Source organism: Colias croceus, chromosome 2 (assembly GCF_905220415.1).
Source record: "Colias croceus chromosome 2, ilColCroc2.1".
Taxonomy (NCBI): domain Eukaryota; kingdom Metazoa; phylum Arthropoda; class Insecta; order Lepidoptera; family Pieridae; genus Colias; species Colias croceus.
In genome coordinates, this window is record NC_059538.1 from 2057118 (window position 1) to 2076476 (window position 19359).

Below are 19359 nucleotides of genomic sequence, written 5' to 3' on the forward strand. Positions count from 1 at the left end.
TCAATCGGTTTATAAATAAAAAAGTTATGACCATTTAAGTATTCACGGCGAACATTTGCTAAGGCATTCTATGGTACACTATTATAATACAGTGTACGTTAAAACGTAAGTTATTTCTATAAAATGTCCATGTGATCATATCGAAAGTCCCCAAGGGTGGGGTGGGGGTGGGGGGGTAAGCTGAGGTAGTAGGGGGGAGGGGTCAAATTAAAATTATGATTATTTTTAGGTAAATTTTATACATAAAATGTCCTTTAAATTATGTCGTATTATAATATTTTTAACCCCCGACGCAAAAAGATGAGTGATAAGTGTTTGACCGCTATGTGTGTCTGTGTGTGTATCTGTTTGTGTCACCGTAGCTCGCTAGCAGGTAATTAGATGCGGTTTTTTTGTTAGGCAGCATATTTTCCGACGCTGGTTCTTAGATAAACTATATCAAAATAGGTTAATCCATTTATTATACCTAGGTATACATATAGAGGTAAAAGTAGGAATGAAAATAACTAAAGTTATCGAATATACTTTAGTGATATATTAAATGAAAGCGAACGACCTATCAGTAACAATAAATCAAATTTTATCAAAATCGGTTCATCCATTTATTTGATATACGATATAAAAGTTTTAGGTAATAAAAAAATTAATTTTGACTCAAGTGATATATGAAATGAAAGTGCATGACGTGTAAAGTATAATTGGACATATTTAATCAAAATCGGTTCATCCATTTACTATACCTATATATTGGTAAAAGTTGGAATGAAAGAAACGATTGTTGTCAAGTATACCTAAGTGACATATCAAATGAAAGTGTATAACGGGTGAAGTACAGTTATAGTTCTATTTTTATCCAAATCGGTTTTTCCATTTATTAGATTACAGCACAGATTACAGCGGTAAAAGTGGGAATGAACAATAATCGAATGTGGTCAAATAATATCTCAACCGGCATATCAAAATATGAAAGAGCAACGTGTGAATTACAATTAGTAATGTTTTATCGAAATCGGTTCATCCGTTTATTACACTTTAGGGGTGACAGTGGTTAGGTAAATAAACCAAATGGAGCATCAAACGACAGGATATGTCGTGTACATATAGTTACAATTAGATAATATGGCTTACATCAAAATCGGTTCTGCCATTTACTACACTAGGGATGGAAAGGTTGAAAGTCTGTGAAAGAAGAGGGGGATATGGAAGCGAGAGGATAGCCACACCCTGGAAATCTACTCAAAGCCACATAGGCCTGGCGCGGCGCTTGGCAATTTTTTTCTTAAATATACCACTTCTTTTGCCACTGTGGTCCATTACAATTTGTGCACGGTTACGGCACAACTTATAAGGTGTCAAGGAGCAACAAACTTATAGATATCAATATGATGTAGGAATGTATTATGGAGGTAAAGGTAGGTCTCGCTCACTTGAAAATATTACATGAAAATAAGAACCGAAGTTTAAAATTAAAAAAAAAACCCAACGCAATGAAGGAAAAGGAATAAATAATTTTAAAAACTTCCCGACGATCTTTAAAATTATGATAATATGATAATGATGGTATGGCAGCCCCAACGACTTTGTTTTTTTTTTTATTTTTATAAATATTTAAAATGGTATTTATTTTTAAAGATCTTCGGGAAGTTTGTGAAATTATTTATTCCTTTTTCTATGCACTTTTCTTCGTTGCGTTGGGTTTTTTTTTTTAATTTAATTTTTATTGCACAGTCTAAACGGTTTAGTTACTACAGGCGCGAGACAGGAAAGATGAGCGCTGAGACAAACGTCAAAACGCAAAGGAATAGAAGGAATCCGCTACGATAATAATTGTCATAAGCGTATGATGTGTTTTGCACAATTTTATTAAATTGCGACTGGATGAAAATTTTGTTCGTGATCGTCGTCGTCGTTGGTAGGGTGAACAAATCTTTAGTAAAACATCCAGTACGCTTATGTCAATTAGTAGATATCGATAGCGGATTCTATTCCTTTGCGTTTTGACGTTTGTCTCGGCACTCATTTGCTGTACAATATATTGTCAATAACATCCATACAAGGAAGGAAGGAAAATAAATTTGCTCCTTCCCCTCCTGGTGCCTAAAAATAATATGACATAATTTAAAATAAATTTTACGTAGAAAATTAATTGGTTAGGCATTTATCTTTTTAGCTCAGTTTAGTAATAAATTTTACTAAAAGTTTTTTTAATTATTTATGGTAGTACGTGTTTATTCAATAAAAGTTAAGTAGTAAATACTATGCAGTCACTATTCCACGCGGACGAAGTCGCGGGCACAGCTAGTTTCAAATAAAGTTCATATTTTATTCTAACCTAAGATGGAACGATGTAACTGTATGGTCTCAGGTCTATATGTTTCTACTGTAGTCAGCTAGATTATTGAATCAATAATCATACGGAGAAAGTACCTTCTATAAACCCTTAGATTAAGTAAACCACAAAACTTAGGTAATTGTAACAACGCTTATGAAATCATTTGAATTTCATTATAACTTTATTTGAAACAATTTACACACTAATCCACAAAAATAAATGTAATTTTCTACCTATTTAAATGAATACATTATTTTGAGCGCAGCACTGAAACAAATATAAATCAATTTATAAATGAATTATCTATCGTATTCATAATTTGTAATCTCAAATATTTCGTTGAACCAAGATATATCTAAACATATTCAATACGTGACAACATAACGTGTTTGCTTGTTTGCTTTGAAGTGTGACGTAAAATGTGATAATTAACAGGTTCTATCAAACTGCCGGTTAAAAATATTATGACTTGCAAAAAATCTCTGAAGAAATAAAACATAATCCTGTTTTTCCTTAATACTTATTAGTTATTATGTAAGACAGTTAAGTTTTTCCCCGAATACTGATAGACTAATCAATTAATCATCATTAGTTATTTTTGTTTTCCTTTTGTAACACCTTTATTGTTAAGGAAAATAATGTCTTATTAAAACCAAATAAGTATTGCATAATTAAAATTCTGAATATTCATAGTTCGCGATAAAAATGATCTAATATTGTTATGAATTTTATCATAAACTAGTTGTGCCCCGCAGTTTTACCCGCAGTGCTCCGCAAGTCGCAACTAGTCTTAGTGTGATGATATTGTAATCTAATCAATTAATGGGCTATCTAACACAGAAAGTCTTCCTCGATTAATGGGCTATCTAAAACAGAAATATTTTTTCAAATCGGACCAGTAGTTTCTGAGATTTGCGCGTTAAAATAAACAAACAAACTCTTCATTTTTATAATATTAAGTATAGATTAGAAAAACAAGAGTAAGTGATTCTTATTAAATTCTTATTGAATCTCCATTTATTCAATGAACACGAATATACATATATGATGAAACGAATGCGCAAAGGAACAAATTTCTTTCACTTTCTCTTGTGGTCGCAAAACCTCATTGACACCAATATTATTCTTAGCAATAGAAATTACATGTCATTATCCCACTCAAAAAGGAGTACCTAGGCGATTTGCTTGTTTACTCATGCTAATAAAAATGAAAGTTATTTCGTTTGTAAGTACCTATATACATAATATACCTACTCGGATTGAGTGTTTAAACTTATTTGGCAATAGGCAAAAAAGTACAAAAAATGTCGATTTTTTTTTACAAAATGAGGGAAAACATCAAGTTAAGAATGTTTGAGAAACCTAACCCTCAAATCCGTACAAAATGCAAATATCAATCAAACATCGATAAGTTACCTCTTCACTAGACCCTTAATAAAACTATTTCTGCATACCGATGATATAGGCGTCCATAAATCTACAAAGGTTCATTATATCAAAGTCCAATACATAAGGCATTATGTAAATCTGTAAGGTGGCATGATCACATTCCGAGTTATACGTCGATTTTAAAAAGCCCTTCCTTCATAGTCGTTTGCGTTATGTCAAGTGTATCATGGACTAATATAAAGTGTATTCACAAATCGGTCGGTTAATCGTATATTGACCGTAGCCTACGTATTTACATGCCAAACCAGTTCTAGCTGAGTCAATAATGCTGTTTGATATATTTTTCCGCTGTGTTTTTGCTACTGGTGTGTTCACTTGATAGACATTCTAACGGATAATTTATATATGATAAGGTATCTTAGAGTTTATTTCAGTAAAGAATAATATGAAAATAAAAATATTTTTGTTGAAAATTAACCAAGTAGCAAACTACACAAAATATTCACAAATGTGTGGTTGATGAAGCGAAACCACACTGTCTCTTCCATTGTATTTTTTTTTCTTACTTTCAAATAGTTGAAAGTGAAAGATATAAAAACAATGGTGACAAATTGCAATAGTATGTACTTTATAAATGAATATAGGTATGCCTTAATTGAACTCATGTATGAGGAATGTGGGATCCCGTATCCCTATAGGAGCCTCAGTAATTTTAGTTAAATATACAAATAATACCAGCTTTACACAAGTATATATAAATAAGACGTGTGTATATAATATAATGTATAAATAGTCACCTTCAAGATGTGGGTGTGTCGCCGGATCACGCGCAATTAGGTAGTTCCTACAAACTACCTCTAACGCAATAAGCTGTCTAATATCATATTATAAATAATTCATTTATTTTGTCTCCGTGTTGCGAATGTTTAACTCATAGGCGATGATTGTATTTAGTATCTATATACTACTAGTTGTTACTACTAATATGTCGCTATTTATCTATACTAATACATATTACAAAGCTGAAGTGTTTGTTTGTTTTAACGCGCTAATCTCTGGAACTACTGGTCCGATTTGAAAAATTATTTCGGTGTTAGATAGCCCATTTATCGAGGATGGCTATAGGCTATATTATATATATCATCACGCTAAGACGAACAGGAGCGGAGCAATGCGGGTGAAGCCGCGGGGAACGGCTAGTAAATACATAAAAATGTATTAGAAAAATGTACCTAATAGGACTTGAAGACTGGTATTTTTTGGGAACGGGTAATAGGTTAGGTAGGTACTAATTAATATATAAGTGATACATTTGAAAGATTTTGTGGATTTCAGATAAAAGCATAAGGATGAAACACTATTAGATATTCGTCATTAAAATGAACACATGGTTGAATGTTTTATAAAACCTTTTTTTTTTCACGAAATGAAACTGCTAGCCGTACAAGTTTAGAATACGTAGGTCTCCACTGTCTCCTCGTCCTCAATTTCTTAAAAACTAATAAATCAGATCAAAGTCTATTCCATGGCAACAGCAAGTCCATGATAATGTATAGCAATGAATAAAACGAAGGCACCTTGTACATTGATCAAACAATTTGTCGCCACGCGTTGCGGCTGTGATTGCAATTTTCCACCCTTCCTAGTTGTATAACGTGACAATCGTTGGATAATCTGTTCTGAGAACTATATCCGTGATGGGTTATCTGTGGGAAATGTTAAATTGTTTTAGAATGCCATTTTCCCTCGTTTTATGAAGATTTACGACAAATATTTGAAATATTATAAAACATATTACAGGTTCAGTTTTACAGGTCATAGATTACTAAATAATTTTTCGCTAAATATGGTATGTACCGTACGTACGTACGTACATACATACATACGCTTTATGATGTGGAAATGTAAACTTATAATTTCCTTTTTATAGGTACCTAGTACCTACCTACTTACGTCACAGAAAACAAAATGTAATTTAGTGATATTTACTATAATTCTAATTGTAATGTAAAATTTAATTTATGTACTCTTATATTTAAAGCCTTAAAGCCCATAGCAATATCTAAAACCATGTGTAGTTACATTATATATATCCATAATATAACATCTAAACCCTTGTGTAGTTGCCTACACTTATATCTATTGCCTACATCTATATAAAGCCCAAATCACGTGAATTAAAAGAAGTTGCTTAGAGCCTTCTATTGATACGTTTTTGCAACTATCACGTGGTAACAGGTGAGTCGACTGCTATATCGAATCTCGATACACCGGTTCTGATCGATTTTATTACCTTAAATGATATAAAATATTATAAAATTTCATCGTGGTAGTTATACAGAATTTTCTAAAGTGCGAAAAGGGTGCGAATGACAACAGCTTTTGTAGTTAAAATATTGTTTTATTGTAAAAAATGAATGAAGAAAACTCGATTGTCACTGAAATTAGCAGTCAATCGAATATTTAATTTAGTAATTTAAAAAAAAAACTTTGAATCAATATTTTAGTGTTCAAAGTATTAAAATTGTAAAATACTAAACAACGATTTACTAAAAAACTAAAAATTATTGTAATAGCAAAACACGTTTCTATTTGGAAGTCGCATAAATTACAAAATCATAACTATTACAGATATATAAGTTAGGTACATTACAAAATGCACTACCTATTATCTAAGCAATTAAAATATTGCATTGTATATTATCGAATGTGCAAGTTTTCATTCGATAAGTTATTGAGAAATATGAAACAATAATTATGATTTTGCAATGCCTTTGCAATTAATAAATATTGTATTATTATTTAATAACGCCATCTAGCGATAATAAGAGATACTAAAATTGATACAGTGTGATTTTTAACGATTTTTTCAGAAGACTCACGTTTTTATGCATCACATGTGTACGTATTCAAATGCGTATTTTCATGACACTTTCCTAAAGAAAATGACAATATACTTATAATAAACAACATACCTACATAATATTATAGGAATAAATGCTTAAGTAAAAATGAATGGATTTTAATAAAATTAAAGTTACCATTCACGCACTGTCCTCAAATATTTGTTTATCTGTGCAAACAATATGTTTTGTGGTTGTTCAGTTTAATAATTGAACAATGAAATACTCATTCAAACAACCTATTTTCAATAATAATAAAATTAAAGTATGTAATTATTCTTTTTAATAATTATTTTAATCAAAATTTAAATACATAAAGTAGTTTAGTACGTTGTAGTTGTTGTTGTACGTTGTATTGTTTGTTTGTTGTTGATTGTTGTAGTTTTAACAAATTTTAGTACTGTGCAATTTGTTGTAAGGAGATTTAAAATCTTATAATAATGCTATGCTTAAATAAATCTACAAGAAAATTGTTTAAGAAAAATAAAAGAAAAAAGTTTGTCAAACGACAAAGCGATAGAAGATACTGATACTTAAGACTCCATAATTCTTTCAGGTCGTCTATGTTAATGTCTTAGTTAATGTTTTGATCTAGAATAAAGATAAGCAATTAAATTTATTGCCTAAAATGTAAAATTTTAAAAAGATTCGACGACTGAATTGTAATTTTATCATAAATTATTTTTAAATATATTATATTGTTATAAACTAAAGGAGAATGCATGTAGATTTTTAAGGTGTATAAAAGTAGGTTAACCATATTTTCCTTTAAAACATTTATTTGATTGATTCTTTGTACATTGAAAATTAAATATGGACACCACTACACATAGTACCTAACTATTAAGTAATCTGTGTTACTAATTACTGCTTAACCTACCTTTTATGTATCAAAATAACACTACACTGGTGTTAGCTACTACTTATTCTGTGACTAAACACTACAATCTATACTAATATTATAAAGCTGAAGAGTTTGTTTGTTTGAACGCGCCAATCTCAAGAACTACTTACTGGTCCGATTTTAAAAATTATTTCGGTGTTAGATAGCCCATTTATCGAGGAAGGCTATATAATTATCATCACGCTAAGACCAGCAGGAGCGGAGCTACGCGGGTGAAACCGCGGAGCGCAACTAGTATTTAGATAAATTAAAGAATGTGGATAGTCAGATTTCTATATTACATATGAAACCGCGGGGCGCGGCTAGTAGTAGAATAAATCTAATCTAACATCAATCAACATGAAAGGAAAGGCTATGTCGTGCGTATGTTATTATATTTATAAAAATTATTGTACTCAATTCCTCCACTTCCTAATACCCACATTTCCTCTAAGGCTCATTATCTGGAACTATTGTCTTGCCTTCCGTATGGCCTCGGTCTTAATTATTTCATGTTATTCATATATGTATTTATAATTTAACTATTGTTTAAAAATAGTTAAATAGCTTTAGCTTTGTTACACTTTATTAAGCTATTGCATAGCTTCTATCGCGGGCCTTGAGCGCGGGGACTGAATCGAGAAATTCCGTAACGAAAAAACCTCACGCTCCCCACTCCGACGGGCGGAGGTGTGGCTTGAAGGCACACCCTGACACACGTCGTTTTTTTTTGTTTTTTAACGATTAGGTATTTTAGTTTAATGTTTGTAATGAATAAATTGTGATTTTTATCATAGGTTATTGTTTTACGGTGCAATATATTTTGAAACGAGAAACATGTATTGTGTTGCCACTTTTAGGCACTGATTGTGAAAATTTATCTATATGCGTAGTAATAATATTAGTAACAAAATCATAATAATTATAATCATAATTTATACAAAATAAATTAATTTTACGAGATAGGTAGGTAAATATAATTTTTTAAGTGAATTATCTTCTAAATGTGAAGAAGATTAAAATATTCTAAGTTGAATCTCAAATCAAACTGTATCTTTACTACTTACTAAAAATGTTATTTAAAAAACATATTATCAACTTGAAAATCTGAAATACATCCGTTAGGTCTTGTATAATTCATAAGGAGTAAGGTCATTGATCATATGACTGCAATTACTTCTGAATGGAAAGGGCCTTGTCAAAGGTTTTCGTAAAACAATTAAATCTGGTTATATTATGAAATAAACTATAAGAAAAGGTAGATTTTTAAAACATTTTATAGCATTTATACAGAATGGATAACTAATAAAATAAATAAATTTAAAATTTTTAAAGTATAGAAAAAAAAGATCACGAGGCGGAATTACGAACCCGGTTCTTTCGCCAATCCCTTCCCCTATTAATAGTACATATTCATAAATTATAATCTCTAAGTAATTGAAATTATAAATATATAGTAATATTATAAAGCTGGAGTATGTTTGTTTGAATCGCAGTGCGCTAATCTCAGGAACTACGTCCGATTTGAATAATTCTTTCGATGTTAGATAGCCCATTTATCGAGGAAGGCTATATATCATCTCGCTAAGACCAACAGGAGCGGAGCACTGCGGGTAAAACCGCGGAGCGCAGCTAGTATTTAGATAAATTAAAGAATGTGGATTATACCTAGTCAGATTTCTATCTCACATACCTATTATAGCTGATTTATAATTTATAAATTATAATTATTTATAACTAGCGGTCCGCCCCGGCTACGCCCGTGGTACTTATGTTTACGTTTTCTTTTCATAAAAAACCATCCTCGTACTTTAATCTATATTATAAATAAATTATTATCGAAATCGGTTCAGCCGTTCTCGAGTTATGCGCTTACCAACACATTTTGCGATTCATTTTTATATTATAGATATGTCCTATTATTCATTATAACTTGTCAGATAAATTACAGACATGAAATCAAAAAGTAACGTGCTCATATTATTCATTTACCTAGGGTCATTTAGGGAAAATGATCAAATACGTAACTTATAATTAGAGTAATAAATTACATAACAATGTCTGGAAATGAATTCTCTGTCGATAGCATCATTTCACTATTCTTAAAAGGTATTTATTGTTCATTTTTAGTTCCATTGTTGAAATTCTGATAATTGCAATAACTTATCCGATAGAACCTTGATAGAAATGAAACAAAGATGTTATACAATCCATGGAGCACGTGTTATAATTTCATTGTTTTATCTATGATTGAAAGCAAAACAACGTAACTAAACCACTTTAAATTGAGTACCTACCTATGTTCTTTGAAAACCATCTTCCGGGGACCCGGGTTGTCTGGGAGCGATCGCTTATGACGATAAAACGGCCCTTTGAACATTTTCAAGATTCTACATAATATCATTTCTGCTGTCTTGATTTTCTAGATAGCTATTATGTCTATTAGGTATTCGGTTGTCTTTTTAATCATATTTATTTATTGTGTGCAATAAATTGTTATTTATTTCATCGTCTAAAAAATTCTTGAAATTTTTCCTATAAAATTATTTATGTTACAAAATTACATTACACGTGTACATAATATCTAAAAAACAAAACAAATAAACAGCAAAGCCTACGCGCATTTATTACAATGGCGACCTTCAAACGCTCTAATCTTTATTCTTATTATCAGTTAAATAAAATTGGTCAAGCTATATTAGGCCTCCACGTTGGCATTCAATACATGATTTCAAAAATATGTAGGAACTCCTGTAGAATATGTATTTTATTGTTTTTTAAACGACAAGGCTTAAAACAAAGACGATATTTTATGAATTGTATTGTTATACGACGCGCAATTAATACGATTATTGCTCTTAGATTCCAATTATGAATTGACTTCCCGCTAAAACTTCTGTCAATGATTGTCAATTTTTTTTCATCAGTGTTGCCATGGTTGCGACAAAGAATAATTTTATTTTAAGGCGTTTAAGTATATGATATTTTTTAAAACAATTTACTTCAAATAACTATGTAGTGATTACACATAAATTATAGGTAATTTTTATTCTAGAATCATAAAATGACAAGAGAGTGAAGGAAACAGGTACTTTTGGATAGTAGCCAATACAAACTACTTCCTTCCTGCTCATTGGTTTTCAACTGTACGGTAGGTATTCAACTGTAAATAATGAACGTAAAAATGTTATCTTGAATCTGAAATCCATTCGCGAAGCTTAATCACAATAGTTACAGAAGGCTAAATTGATTCGTTGCACTTTATCTTCATAAAATAATGATCAATGATAATGATTGTCCGTTTGGACTCAACAATACCTAACTCTGCTTCAAAATTTATTTGTTTTAAAAATTTTCAATACTAAATATTTAGTCAAATGAGAATCCATTCAATCCTATAGAAGACGGCGGGTCGTATGTAACTTTGTGTTTTAAGACCTAAATTTTTTAATTAAACCAAAAATTTATCCATTTCTTTCCAAAAATATAAGTATAAAAAAACAACTATTATAACTTTTTTTATTTTTATTTCCAGGAGTCGCTAGCGGAATGGGACCGCGGGTTCGACGGGCCTCCGGACTCTACGCAGGGCCGCAAGTGGAGCATGCGCAGCGCACACGCGCAGCACACGGGCGAGCAGGGAGCGCTGGTCAACAACAACGCGACGGACGCGTGCAAGCTGATTGTTGTGAGTATCTGTTGCTAGGTAACGAAGGTGTTGAGAGACTTCCAAAAAAGGCTCTGGTATTTTTTGCGTAGGATCGATAAGTTTGGCAATTGTTAACCGATTTATATGGAATTTGGTGGGAAAATTGGTTCAAGTTTCTGTAGAATGTAGACTGTTAATAATTAATGAGATGTTCACATTCTGGGTAGAAATTGATCTGAGTAATCTGTAGGGTCATTAAATAGCCCAAAAAATCTTTTCAGAAGGTTATGTAATTGAAATGGAAGATACTTAATGTAAAATTTACTGAAATTCGGTCCACGTAATTTGACACCGACATACACTTAGGAAGACCTGTGACAGTGCTATTTAACGTAATAGTCAACAGAAATTTGATATACAATTGCGGTTTACCTTTTTCCCTTAGCCACGGGACATAAAGTTTTCCCAATTCCCACGATAAAGCCCTGTCTATTCCATTCTGAATACGATCCTTACTGTTGGATGAACGAGTGCGTTCTCAAAATAGACAAATCACCTCTAATTTACTGTTAGAAGCAATAAATTCTTCCCGATTCCCACGATAAAGCCCCTTTCAGTTCCGTTCTGAATACGATCCTGCTGGAATGAGTGAGTTTTCAAGGTATGCAAATTGCACATCCATTGTCCGACATCTAGACCAGTAAGCTACGTCTCACCTTTGTTTCATTGATTGCACAATTTCTCGAGCCACATTCGCTCAACAGAACAATATGCACTGTGTACATTACGTTTAGGGATGCGCCGAATACCGAATACATATTCGGTATTCGGCATATTCGGCATCTTTTTCACTATTCGTATTCGGCCGAATTATTCGGTTTAGGTGCCGAATATATTCGGTATGAGTATTTCTACTTTCTTGGCTATAGAACTAAATAAATAACTTCATATTATGAATGATTGATGTCATACTATACACAAGTCAAAGAAATCCTATGAAGAATGTTTGAACCTAAGGTATACAGGGTGTAATCGTTAAGTGTGCACAGGCGATTATTCCGTAACTATAACAGATATCAAAAAACCTTAAACTGATATTGAAAGTACTATACCTAATGAGTAAAATGACAATAATAATTTTTTAAAAATAAAACGATAAATATCCAAAAATGTTACATGAAACGCTCCCATACATTGTCCCATACAATGTTCGAGACGACATCCTCGATTTGGAATACCATTGTATTCCACATCGAGCTCTATTTACAGTCTCTAAATGAACTTTCATTAAAATTTGCGAAATAATTATAGCACAAAATCAAATAACAAAGCAAAACCTTTCATATTAAATGTTTGAAATAGTCTTATTTCATACTAAATGTATGGGAGCGTTTCATTTAACATTTTTGGATATTTCTCGTTTTATTTTTAAAAAGTTATTATTGTCATTTTACTCATTAGGTATAGTACTTTCAATATGAGTTAAAAGTTTTTTGATATCTGTAATAGTTATGGAATAATCGCCTGTGCACATTTAACGATTACACCCTGTATAAAATAAAACGATCATTACATTTCATTCCAACGTTTATTTTGTAAATTTACATCAACATAATTTAATCATGCTTATTATTAGAACTTAATCAGTATTTAATATTTATAATACTTTAAATCCTGAAGTCTGAAGACAATGCTTTTAGTCCCAATAGAAAATGACATTACGTCCGCTCATATTGCAAACACTAACTTAAATTAAAAATATAAAGTTTTTAAACAATTTAAAAATTTTAATATTTTGTGCGAAGTTTCAACACAACTGAGACGGCACGGAGTGCGCGGGCGATATACGCGGGTGGCGGGCGGTGAGGTAAGGCTCGCTCGCCACCGAGCCGGCAGCTACTTGCGACCCGTTAGAACCGGTTTACGCATCAAAACATTGAACCGAATAATTCGGCCGAATATTCGGTTCGGTAAGGTTCTAACCGAATAGTATTCGGTATTCGGTTATTCGGTGAAACCACTATTCGGCGCATCTCTAATTACGTTGCAGTGCAAATAGAATGGTTTTGCATAAGATTTCAATGGCATTATTAATTTGAGACAATGGTTCCAGCTGAATTTAATATCATGTACAGTCACGAGCAATAATATATGCCTAGGGGGCGATGTGCAAAAATATCTGTCACTAGAATAAATTCAATAATATCTGTCTGCCCGTATACAGCAAAAATATCTGACATTAGTACGAAACATAATAAAGTGGCATCAAAATAATGTGACGAAAATGTACAGCAAATAATTGTGACAACCTCTCACGGCATAAATATGTGACATCAACTAGGTGGCAATAATATCTGACACAATTTCATATTTCTGTATTTTGCATCGATTCCTCACGAAAAGCATAAATATGTGACATCAACTAAACTCAAACTCAAACTCAAATATTCATTTATTCAATTAGACTACTATTTAGTAGCACTTTCGAATCGTCATTACATAATTTTTAACATTTACCACTAGGAAGCAATAATATCTGACACAATTTCATATTTCTGTATTTTGCATCGATTCCTCACACAAAGCATAAATATGTGACACAAACTAGGTGGCAATAATATCTGACACAATTTCATATTTCTGTATTTTGCATCGATTCCTCACACAAAGCATAAATATGTGACACCAACTAGGTGGCAATAATATCTGACACAATTTTATATTTCTGTATTTTGCGTTGATTTCACACAAAAAGCATAAATATGTGACATCAACTAGGAAGCAATAATATCTGACACAATTTTATATTTCTGTATTTTGCGTTGATTTCACACAAAAAGCATAAATATGTGACATCAACTAGGAAGCAATAATATCTGACACAATTTTATTTTCAATTTAATATTGAATTAATACAAAATATAAATTTTATTTTAACTACGTTGTTTTAAAACATTATTACCATATTAATTAATATGTGCCGTCGTTGTATACTACATATTGTATGTCTAGATATTATATCCTACTAGCTTAACACCCGCGGCTTCGCCCGCGTTTTCAAAGAAAAACCCGCATAGTTTCCGTTCCTGTAGGATTTCCAGGATAAAAGCTCTCATAAGCGTTAATCCAAGTTACCTTCTATAAATAAATAAATAATAATAAATAATCTATTTTATTTGAAGGTTCAGTGTAACCTTCGTGTATTATTTAGAAATTGTTTTGTTATATTTGACGTTAGCGGCGTTTGACACCTTTGACACGATTGCTCCGTTATTCATTTTCTTTTACCTATAATATTGCTATTATTTTATTGAATATCGAAAATTATGGCAAGTTAACATATTTCATTTAAATAAATTATCGTAATTTCATTTAAATAAAAAATATTTACAAAATATAATGTGTCTTTTGTTCATATTCTTGCCCCAGCAAAATACAAAACACTAATTCAATAAAAAACGTTTGACCTTTTTAAAATCCTATCCTATCTTATCCTACTAGTCCTACTATAATCCTACTTCCTATCCTACTAATCTATTATTATAAATGCGAAAGTTTGTGAGGATGTGTATGTGTGTGTTTGTTACTCTTTCACGCAAATACTACTGAACCGATTACAATGAAATTTAGCAGACATATAAAGAGTAACTTGGGTTAACAAAAAGGATAGGTTTTATCCCAAAAATCCCACGGGAACGGATGCTATGCGGTATTTCTGTGAAAACGCAGGCGAAGCCGCGGGCGGAAAGCTAGTGTCACATATTTATGCTTTTTGTGAGGAATCAATTATATTTTACAATACAGAAATATAAAATTGTGTCAGATATTATTGCCTCCTAGGTGACGTCACATATTTATGCTTCGAGAGGTTATCACAATTATTTGCCGTAACATTTTCGTCACATAATTTTGATGCCACTTTATTATGTTGCCTACTAATGTCAGATATTTTTGCTGTATACGGGCAGACAGATATTATTGAACCCGTTCTTATGACAGATATTTTTGCTAATCTGCAAATGGTAATATATTTATGCTTCTGACTGTACCTCAAGAAGAGATAGTAGTTCCCTTAAAAGTAAATAAACCTATTCCCTCTACAAGTCTAGAAGCATAATTTCGCTATTGCCACTTGATTGCCACTTGATGGAATCAAAACAAACATCAATTCAAAACACGCGTTCTTAAATACAGAATGACATGCTGTCGAAGCCGAAATATTACGGAAACAATAACAAGGAACAGCAATAAATTGACATTTTAATGAGTCGCAAGTGTCTCAAGTAATTGAGTTTCATGAACGCTCGGGTTAATTGGGGGTAAACGGTGAATTGAGCAACCTTCCAGATCATTCGATGGCACGAACATGTAAACAACGTAATTTATTATATATTTTATTATTAAAGCGATTGAATCGTTAGATTTATCCTTGAGAGCAGGTTTTATGCCGTTTTTATTTGGACTTAAAAGTATTATTATGTGCTTTAAGATTGTAAACTTTTTGTAACATTAATGTCACGTAAGAAATTACGAGTCTCGCTAATAAGATGAACAAACAAATTCGAATTAAAAAGGCACAAATAAATGTTGGTTTTTCCAATCTTAATATATATAAATCTCGTGTCACAATGTTTGTCCTCAATGGACTCCTAAACCACTTAACCAATTATAATAAAATTCGCACACCATGTGCAGTTCGATCCAACTTGAAAGATAGAATAGTTTAAATCTCAAATCGTTTTAGAGAAAGCGGGCGAAGCCGCGGGCGGTAAGCTAGTAGGATAATAAATTTTCGCCTGTACAGTAATATAGCAAATAAAGTTTCTTCTATCCGTTAAAATTTCTGAAATCCTTTCTATTACCATCTTAACATGTCCTATAATCAAACCATGTTCTTTACAGTATATAGAATCGAAGCCCATATGGAAGCTATCGCTGTGCGGCGGCAACGCGGCGTCCGTGGCCGCACGAGCTGGTACCAAGCTGCTGCCCCCAAAGATCAGGGTGGTGTGGAACCCGCCGGCTACGACCTACCATCACACGGAGAAACTGCGGCTAGTCGTCACTGCTGTTAATAGTGGTAAGTCTTTGAAGTTCTGGGAAGCTCTCTAGTATGTTAGTGGTTTGTGATTGGACAGTTGTGAGTTCTGGATGTTGGTATGTTGATTTATCTGTCTAATGTTATTGCATAATAATTATGCATATTTATCACACAGTTGTGACTGGTGGCCACTGTTAATTATGTTAAGTTTTCTGTGTGATTGTTGTTTTGGCCTTAACAGTTCGGGAGCTTTAACAGTCGAATGTATATGAGGTTATGAGGGTGTTTCATTCAGTTCTATTAATAACGTAAAATATGTTTAATAGCGTAGGTGCCTTTTCATAGAATTCTCTACTGATTTGATTCAAATATTTTTTTATTTTTATCTTCCAATTCCAACCACTTATGCCCGCCTGCTCTACCATCTCACCCTTTTTTTCCCTGGACATTAGACACGCGAATCTGTAAATTAAAATATAGCTTAACGTTTGTCATTTGCAAAGAATGTACATCTGCAGTACTCAACCATTTCTTTACCTAAAGACACCAGTAGCGCGAAATACTCATCCATCCATTCCAGATGCAATATGCTCCGAAGTTCACCAGTTCACAGTTCACTCCATTGCACGCGCAGTACTCAACCCTCTTATTTCTGTTCTGCAGGTGCAATATGCTCCGAAGTTCTCCAGTTCACTCCATTGCACGCGCAGTACTCAACCCTATTTCTGTCCTGCAGGTGTAATATGCTCCGAAGTTCTCCAGTTCACTCCATTGCACGCGCAGTACTCAACCCTATTTCTGTCCTGCAGGTGCAATATGCTCCGAAGTTCACCAGTTCACTCCATTGCACGCGCAGTACTCAACCCTATTTCTGTTCTGCAGGTGCAATATGCTCCGAAGACAGCCAGTTCACATGCGGCGCGTCGAGCCTATGCATCTCGTCGTACCTCGTGTGCGACGGCGTGCGGCACTGCCCCGCGGGGGAGGACGAGGAGCCGGCCGCGTGCGCGCGCCGCCGGGACTCGCCGCTGCTGGAGGTGCTGCGGAGGTTCGCCGCGCGCAACCAGGAGCTGCTGGGGCTGGACCAGCCGGAGGCGGTTACTAAGCCGTCTGTTATTAGTGAGTATCAACCTAAAAATAAAGTCGGAAATTTCTTGGAAAGTAGCTGCCTACTGCCTAGTTTACATAGCATGAAAATGTTATGAAACTAACCTAGACGTGATTTTGACGTGACAACGTCTTATAATTCGATAGAGCCGGCTGCATGCACGGAAAAACATGACTCATGCGGCGTTACCTCGCTCTGAGGCGTTCCATGTAAGGCTTGAAGTGCAAGCGAGAGCGCGGAACGAGCGATAAAGAAGCACAATCGGCCTTAAGACGTTGTCACGTTCAACTATCGTCAGTAAACCGACTTTACAGACAACCAATTTTTTAAATTTAAAATCGATAACTTAGTAGTGTCTCAAAAAAATATACGGTCCGAATTGATTATCGCCTCTTTTTTTGAAGTCGGTTAAAAAACTGGTTATATTATGTCGCCAAGTGCTGTTGATAAGCCTTCTGTACCCAGTGTACTAGCTTGAAAAATTTGTATGATGAACCGTTAAAATCTACATAACCGAACTACCATCCTCAATACTTCATCAGCCATTAAATGTCTAGGAAGACTATATATTCATTTCTCCAAATAAATAACCGTTAAATTTCTCTTACAGTGAAGATAAGCGAAAGTGAGCAGAAGTCAAACGCTCTACTGGAGTTCGCGGAAGCCCTGAAGCCCTATGGACCCTGGAGTTACCTCGTGGTTGGCATGCTCGTCTGCGCCACCATACTTATGTTCTGTTTGGCTTGGGGTAAGAATTTATATTATTATTATAATTTCTAATGGAACAGTAATGATGTAGGACAAGTAGGAAATTCATTTTTCTCATAGAGTTATTTTCTTTTATTGTCATTTTGCAACGATTTAAGATTTAATTTTTTAAATAACTTTAATTCAGTTTTAGGTACTAGTATTTTAATATTAATTACACAGTTTTAATTTAACCTTCTATTAAATAATACTTAATAAATGAAGAGAAGAGAAGAGCCATTTATTTCCAAAAAAAATATTATTCACAGTAAATTTCACCGTTACTACACTTCAATCACTAGGTTTACCATTAATTTTACTATTTTAATATTTATTTCCAATTTTTTCTATTCCAGAGTGTTGCTGCAAGAGCTCCAAGCCGTCCGACACGCCGCTCAACATTCCGCCATCTTGCATCGACCTGTCGCCAACTGTCAGCGTGACAGCGTCGTCGCAGCAAATGTTCCCGCCACCCCTACCCCCATCCCCCCCGGAATACGAACCTCCCCCCTCCTACTCCTCCCTCTTCCCCCGAGCCTACAAATCTTCCCCCTCTCCTGTGCCACACTGCTCCCACCAGGAGCCGGATTGATCATAGATTACACCAAATTGTAGATAGGACGCGATTTTTGAAAATTTTCGTGGTTATAGCCTTGTTTAAATTGAGATTTGTAACGTTTAAAATAACAAAAATAATACAAATAAATTACCTATTACATGAACTAAATTCAAAATAGTATTGATTTCAGAAAACAATTTTTTTTATAAATTAACCCAATTCTTTGAACTAAATTCAAATCTAGACACAAAAAATTAATACGAACATTATTTTCAAACATCAAAAGCCAAATAAAAATAAAAAATACAAAAAAAACATAGATGTTAGATTTTCATAAAATATGCGGGATAAATTTGGAAAAATCTTAACGACTGTTTACAGTCTGAAAAACAATAACTTTTGACTGAGAATGGTCTCATACTTTGTAATAAAAGTGAGATGAAATTATTTTTTTTCTAGAGAGTGAAAACGCCTGAAATAAAACGAAAATATGTGTTTTTTTTGCATTATTTGTTAAGAATTAAATGATTGAGAAATAAAGATAACTTTGAAGAAGGCGTTACCAACTCTGTAAAAGCATTTTAAGTAGTTCTTACAACAATTATAAGTACCTATACTTATATTATAACAAATGCTTGTAACTCAATAATAAATGTCAAAATTTTATATTTTCCTACTTCCCTCGTACTCTTTCACTGCCTTATCTATCTTCTTGACAAAATATTTAAAACAGACTGATAAATATTTC

General features: G+C 33.1%; 1 protein-coding gene across 1 annotated transcript in view; it reads left to right on the top strand.

Moving 5' to 3' along the window:
- LOC123705141 overlaps positions 1-19359 on the top strand; it is a 55737-nt gene extending 36378 nt beyond the window's left edge. The window contains exons 3-7 of the mRNA XM_045653791.1: positions 11043-11195; positions 16059-16236; positions 17080-17316; positions 17916-18053; positions 18409-19359. Coding sequence (XP_045509747.1) covers positions 11043-11195; positions 16059-16236; positions 17080-17316; positions 17916-18053; positions 18409-18644 — 942 coding nt within the window. The 3' untranslated portion in view covers positions 18645-19359. The remainder of the gene's footprint in view (positions 1-11042; positions 11196-16058; positions 16237-17079; positions 17317-17915; positions 18054-18408) is intronic.